Raw genomic sequence first — 7,419 nt, forward strand, 5'->3', positions numbered from 1 at the left:
GCTGAGTTGGACCAGCTTTTCATTTTTAGGGAGAGAGAAGACAAGTGAAGCAATACAGTAAGAGAAACATCACAAGGCAACACACAATTACTCATCACATGAAAGTTGCTTATTTGATGATAGCGATATTTGTGCTATTAGTCATTAGTTGTAATTTCATGTTCATTGACTTTTGTAACTTGACTCATATGGTTCCTGGCTCCCAGCTAACACGTGATGGCAGGGCGCTGAATATTCAGGGACAGTCAAACATCAAAAGGATGATAGGTTTGGGGTAGATTCATGACCAGAACTAGTTCTGGAAAAACAATAATTTCCTCTAGAGGACAAGTAAGGCCAAGCAAGCCAGTAAAGGATCTGGTCATTGAGATCTGACTTCTTGAATTCCATCAATCACTAATGCCACCAACATCTAGGAAGCCTCCGCTATGGCCACACACTGTGCTTGAGGTGAGGTGGATTCCAAGCTGAACGGTACAGCCCCTTCCCATCAGGTACCCCACGATCTGGATGGGGAAGGTGCAGAGAGCCAACCCTGTACAACAACTCTGCCTGAGAGGTGTTGTGGCAGGGAAGTCCGGGTGCTGTAGGATGCAGAGGAGGGGTGGCCCACCCGTCCTTAGGGGGCCCTTAGCAGATTCTCAAAGGGCAAGTGGAGGTCAACAAGAGGTTGTGGCACGTGCAAACACCCTGAGAGATGACAGAATTACATCTGAGACACTGAAGGAAGCTCAGCATGGCTGGAGCACAGAGAGTGTGGTGGCGGGGGGGAGAGTTGGGATAGAGATAGAGACAGAGGCAGAGCATGGAGGACATAAATGATACATTAAGGAATCATGTCCTCTACGACCGTTACACCATTTATGTTCTTAATCTTATTGTGGTCATGCTTCACAGACCATTGATAAATGCTCAGTGATCTGGGTGATCAGTGACATTGAGAGGGTGTCTGGAGGGAGAGCCCACGAAGACCTTCTGAATGAGAGCATCAAAGCCTGCCAGCGGGGTTTCTGCAGGGACGTTGCCCTGGTGGTCACCAAGACCGACAAACTCCACCTGCCGGAATATCTAAGGTACCATGCTGGACGTGCCGGGAGGTGGGCTTTCCTCCATGGGTCCTGGCTACAGGGGTGACGGAGCTTTGACTTTAGGATGTGGTGGGCATTGTGTACTCAGGGAAGTGACTGTTGGGGATGCACGAGAAGTCTAGGGGACTTGCTGGGACGTCAGGACCCTTGAGTGGACTGGCTCAGGAATCGGAGCCACGGTGGCCCCTCTTCCAGAGTAGCTGCTCAACACCCAACAGGCTATTCTCTCCATAGCTCCGGGGTGCCACTCGCGAGTGTGGTGTGATGGTCCTGCCTGGGCCCCAGAGATGGAATATGGAGATGCTGCCACAGCTAGTGGGCACTTTCTAGAATATTCTCTGGCACGGTGCAGCACTGAAGTGTCAGATTCTGTTTTCGGATTTGTCTACTCCTGAGATTTAAAAACCCATTTGGAACAAAGTTCTCAAAGTTTTAGAACTTTGGCCAAAATTAAAAGCATTCTTACATATTATATTCCAACAACAACAATGAAAGATAAGTATTTAGAGTTTAGTAGATGTTGATTTATGTTGATTTCCATGTAGATCCCGCCCCCCTCCCCACACACACACAGCTAGGGAGACTATAACTTATCTTCCACATTGGGACACTTTGAAAGTGAAAGGGGTATTATTAGCTATTACAAAGGATCAGCAGGTATAAAGCGGTATACATTGGGCTGTGCTGGGTATATGGACATACGGTCCAGGGATATAACTTTGTTGATGCTTCTCTGCTCTAACAAAAGCTTCTTTACCTGTCACCTCCTCCATTTCACCCACACCCTCTGTAACTTGAGTTTGGTGTCTCCAGGAATTTATTAAGCATAGAAAACTTCCTCAGTGAAGAAATAGGTCAAGGCTTCTCCACCTAGCTTCTTGCTCTCATGGTCTAGGTTGGAATTTCAGTTTCATTTTCCTTCCCCCTTCTCTCCCCCCCTCCCCAGCAGATTTCATTCAACTCAACCCCTACCACAGAATAATATCTAAAGCTATCCCTTGCCAATGCCAACTCTAAAACTAAACCTAAATCAATCCAATTTATTAAATGTTTATTGAACACAGTGGTTGGGGCTGCCAATTCTGAGATGCATATTGCCTTGTCACCAAGGTCACCGTCTTAAAAGAGGGTTAAAGTTTAGAGGAGAGGGACAAGCAGAGTACTGTGGGAACCGAGAGAGAGAGGTGTTTTGATTGGGTCAGGGGGTGAGTCACAGAAAATTCCACCGATGACAAAACATTGAGAAATAAAGACACTTTTTTTCAAATGGACACTGGTGGTGGATCAGAAGAGAGAGCATTTGGGCTGAAGAAAGAGGTTAGACAAAGGCATCGAGTCATGATAGTATCTGCTGCTTTTGGGAAAAGTCAAAAGACTGCCGTGACACATAATGAGTTAAGTAATGGTTATAATTTCCTAATTTCATTGCAGGGAAAGGAAAGTGGGAAATGTAAGTATGGACCAGTTATTTTTATTTTTAATTTTTAAAGCTCTACTAAGATATAATTGATATGCCCCCAAATTGCACACATTTAATGTAAATATCTTGGACATATGCATGGACTAGTTATTTTTAAATAATGCTTTTGGTGATTAATATTATATAATTTAAATACATGCACATTTGTCTGGGCCAAATGAAGATCTGTTAATAAAACATGCATCTTGCACGTCATCACTCTTGATAATTGTGTATTCTTTGCCATGCTTCTATTTCCCTTCACAATCTAGCAAGCTATTCAAAGTCAGCGAGAAGCTGTTTTAGAAAGAAATGAAATGATAAAACTACAAAGGAATAGAATTCTCAAGGAAAAACTAAAGGTGAGTTAATGGATTTCCCTATGTATTTTTCTGCTTTTCAACCACTCAGATTTTGAGAAACAAATGTCTACTTGGTCTTGGGCAGTAGCAAGGACAAAAGTTTTGGAGTAGACAATTTGGACTTAACTTAGTTCTATTAATTAATAACTTTGTGACCTTAGGCAAATTACTATACCTCTCTGAACCTCCATTTTCTCATTTGGAAAATGGAAATAACAATACCTACCTCTTATGATTGTTGGAAGCATTGAATGAGCATACCATCTGCTGAGAAATACGTGCAGGTGAAATTAGGGATCACCATACAGTTGAAGGTGTGCTTGGCTAGAGCAATGCATGGGGCGGTGTGGGAATACAGAAGGAGAACGCTCAATCACATTGGCAGTCGGGGAGGTGGTGTTGGGTAGAGGTTCAGGGAAGACTCTCAGCCTCGTGAACTGAGTTTTAAAGAACCAGTATCAGATGGAGGGAAGAACATGATTGCAAAAGCCTGTTCTGCACGGTGAACTCAATGTAAGTAGTTTCAAAGAGCTCAGCAAAACTCAATGTAAGTAGTTTCAAAGAGCTCGGCAAAGGGTATATGCATGGGTGTTGGGGGATAAGGCCTGAGCTCTATCTTTCAGGCTTGTATAATTGTCTGTGGGACTCTTAGTGTTTTCTTAAATTATTTTTATTGTCTGTCACTGAAATAAGTACTAGTACACACATAAAACTCCTTACTATCAAGTCTTATACAACTATAAAACTGAAACCAATTTTCAGATAAAATATAAACAAAACGTCAATATCTGAGTTAGTATAATGTGATAGATGATATGGTCTTGCTGAAATGAAATCTTCAGTGCTGGGTTTAATAGTAAAAACATATGGCCGTATGTCCATTTCGATATTTAACTGCTTTCTGTATTTCGACTTCAATTACATCCATGCAGAAAATGTCTGAAGCGCAATGTGGAATTGAAAATTTCAAAGCTTTTGTTTCTAATTCAGAATAATCAGACCTCATACTTAAGCCAATGTCTTCTAACAAGTCATTCTTGAATGCTGGTTTTAACGAGGCAATAATTCAGTAAAGCTGTTCTTATTCTCTTTAATCGTTTTTGTGACATTAAAAAATATGCACTTTATGAGTACCTAATTGTATTGTTTCTAGAAATAGAAACATAAAATGTTTTAATACATAATTAAAAACTATATTTATTGCTCACGAATGTGGCAAATTGATGTGTATGCAAAATAGGGTGTGGTCTCAATCCATCAGCCTGTGGGGTGACTATCGTTCTGACGATTACAGTACAAGTTATTTTGAGGTCTGAACACCTACCCTACTGATAGCTAGGTGATGCCATCATTCTCCAACCACTTTATTTCCGTTTGAATTATTGTGAATTACCTGTACTTCATGCTTTCATTTGGAGCAAATTTAATTTTAATTATAGAAAATATGAGACAGAGATTGACCATAAAGGAGTCATTCATATAGGTGTCCATGCTTATTTTTTTATTATAAAAACTAAGAAAAAATATTGTAAGAACAACTACAGACCCTGGAGAGTACATTTATAGACAACAGTTTGGAAATACAGTTGTCCTTGAACATGTGGGTGTTAGGGATACTGACCTCCTGTGCAGTCAAATAATATGTGTATAACCACAGTTAGCCCTCTGCATACACAAATTTTCAAAGTGAGGAGACGCTTAAAAATGTGGGTTTGAATTGAGGTCAATTGAAAAAAAATCCAAGTATAAGCAGACCCGCAAAGTTCAAACCCATGTTCTTCAAGGTTCAACTGTATTATGCATTGTAGAAAGACTGTTTTCTCAGCAATATGGTGAATGGAAGGGTGGGGAGAGGGTTGTATGAAGATTGTATGTAGACAGGCCATTTGTGAGGGTTAGTTAAGAGTCTGAAATAGGTAGTCACTACAGGAATAGAGGAGATACATTCAAGAGATATAGGGAGGTCAATCCACAGGTATTTGGCAAGTAAGAGCGAGCTGGGTTTTGACGTTCTCAGGCATGCTACTCGAACTGGTTATTACACAGCATGTTGCTTTTGCTTTAGCACACCTGTAAAGAAAACCTACTCTTCTCCTGGGTGTCTCTCCTTTACTGTCACACAACGACTACTCGAGTGTAGGGGGCTCCTGTAAGCCTAGCCCGCAGCTCTAGCGCAACCTTGACTACATGGGCTGACAGCTTGCCAGAGATGTGAATTCTCCCCTCTGCCAGGGGACTACTTACTCAGCTCTTTCATATCTTTGCCTCAAAAAGATTGACAACTCTCTACTCTCTTCTACCACCCCCAGATAACCATACATACACTCTTTATGGTTCTTCTCTTTCGGGTGAGATAAATGAAAGATTATGGAACAACGTTTATACATAATTCTAGTATGATTTGTCTGTGATGATGTTTTTCTCATCATAAAAATTTTTCTCACCGGATTCTTAATTTCTTGACGTTTAAGAAATTTGCTTAAGCATTATTTCATACACATACTTAAATGTGTATGATAACTCACTAACCACCCAGCTCAAAAACTTGCACTTTTATAGAACCTTTTTCCAGTTTCGTATTGTGCTGAGAAGTATTTAGTAATCAGCTCTATTTTTAAAAAGGGCGGGGGGGGGGGATGATTTGTAATGTTTGCCAATTCCCATGGTGTAAATACTCCCACCATTGCTAGTTTTAACCTATCAGTATGATGCCACTGAAGGCAGAGTTGGGGAGAGCTGTGTATGTACAGTTGGCTCTCAGAGCTGGTACAAGCTGCCTCCAGCACATCACTGCCTTTTCCAGGGTTGTGCTTCTTTTTTCCAAAAAGAATCCTGGCACTTTCCCCTCTCTGAACATTTAAACACACTTTTGAATTATTTTCTCTCTGCATTTCCTTTTAGAATTACCATTTTAACTCCCAAGGGAATAGTTTCTGTGCAGCAATTTCTAAACAACTTCTGACCTTGTGAGGTGTAGACAGATAGGAACACCTGACATACAGAATGTAGTCTGTTCCTTATGGGGCTCTCATAGAACCGAAAGTGAATGAGCTGAAACCTGCTGAAGGCTCTCATGAGGCCTGCCTTGTTTCCTTTGCCATGAATGAGTTATTCTGTCCCTTCTCTGCCTCTGTTACTTCAGAGAAAATTGCCGGCTGACTCCAAGGTTCTGGAAGCTTCCAATCTGGTGTACACAGTCAGCGCCCAGGAGTACTGGTGGCAGGCTCTCCTCACTGAAGAGGAAACTGGTAATTAAAAAAAACACACAAAAAACCCCCCACAACAACACTCAATTGCTAAAATTCTCAAGATTAAGTTTGGATGCTCTGAATTTCCCACCCTAGAACTGTTTGTGCCATACTTCCAGTTTGTCAGTTTCTGTACCTATTAGCGAATACGTTTGTTTGTTTTCACTGCTTTGTGGTGGTGGCTTGAGACCACAATTCCTAAATCCTCCAAATCTTACCCCAAGTTGGTAAAGGTCAGTGATCCGGTTAGTATTTGGCTTGAGATATTTCATGAGCTCACCTATGGGTCTTAGAAGAATTGCCTGAGTATCTATTGTATGCTTCGTCTGTGGGCGGGAAAAGTGAAGACATGGCCCCTTTCTTCATACAACTGAAAATCCAGGAGCTACCACGCCTAGATTTTGCAAAAATCAAAGTGAAAACAAGGCTTAGTTCAGTAGTGCTATGAGTACAGTAAAAGTTCAGAGAACCTGGAGATCTATGTGACTGGAATTCTCAGTGAAAATGGTGAGGAGGCAGGATCTGAGCTTGACACTGATCTGAGCTTACAATGGCATAAAATGTGCATGTATGTCACTAGACATGGATGAGTTAAGGAGCAGAAGGTGTGACATGTTCCCAGAAATTGGGGAACTGCTTGAACAAGGATATAAAAGAAATAACCAGTCGGGCACATACAAGAAGTAGTATAGGAAAATGTCCACTTAAAGGAATAATGGAGAAAACAGTAGAGTGACATCTGTCATCTTCTGACTAACAAAGGGTTAGGGCTAAGGTAAGTTTCCAATCTGGAATCCCAGTCATCAGAAGGTCTTAGCCCTTTCTACAGCAGGCATAAACTACTTTGATATTAAAAGTTATGTGTTATAGATAGAAAAATCTAGGGGGACTGAAGAGCTGAGACTCTAACATGTGAGCACTTTGGTTTTATGATTCAGGTAAGTACTCATCCAGAGGGAAGTGTCAAATTTTTAAACCAACTTACACTTTTCTACATAGTTTGTTTCATACTGCTACAAAAAATCGATAGTCATCATTGCCGATTTACCATCATTACTGCTGATCCCAGACCTGGGAAGAAGGTCCTCAGAAAGGCTGGTTTAGGGGGCTCCCAGCCCACATAGGACCTCAACAGTAGTTAACTCAGACTGCCACCCAGATCTGTTCATTCTGATGAATTCTAGTTACTGTGAACTCTGGCCTTATAAAATTGTTTGTGCTGCCTGTGAATCCCAGAAATCCCCAAGTTAAGAGAATATATC

The 7,419-nt window shown here is 41.3% G+C and overlaps 1 protein-coding gene across 1 annotated transcript in view; it reads left to right on the forward strand.

The window, feature by feature from the left end:
• NUGGC (nuclear GTPase, germinal center associated) overlaps positions 1–7,419 on the forward strand; it is a 39,728-nt gene that overhangs the window by 14,013 nt on the left and 18,296 nt on the right. Inside the window, exons 7-11 of the mRNA XM_023753098.1 lie at positions 898–1,073; positions 2,520–2,538; positions 2,820–2,909; positions 6,052–6,157; positions 7,394–7,416. Coding sequence (XP_023608866.1) covers positions 898–1,073; positions 2,520–2,538; positions 2,820–2,909; positions 6,052–6,157; positions 7,394–7,416 — 414 coding nt within the window. The remainder of the gene's footprint in view (positions 1–897; positions 1,074–2,519; positions 2,539–2,819; positions 2,910–6,051; positions 6,158–7,393; positions 7,417–7,419) is intronic.

The sequence above is a fragment of the Myotis lucifugus genome, unplaced genomic scaffold, assembly GCF_000147115.1.
Source record: "Myotis lucifugus unplaced genomic scaffold, Myoluc2.0 scaffold_1, whole genome shotgun sequence".
Classification (NCBI taxonomy): domain Eukaryota; kingdom Metazoa; phylum Chordata; class Mammalia; order Chiroptera; family Vespertilionidae; genus Myotis; species Myotis lucifugus.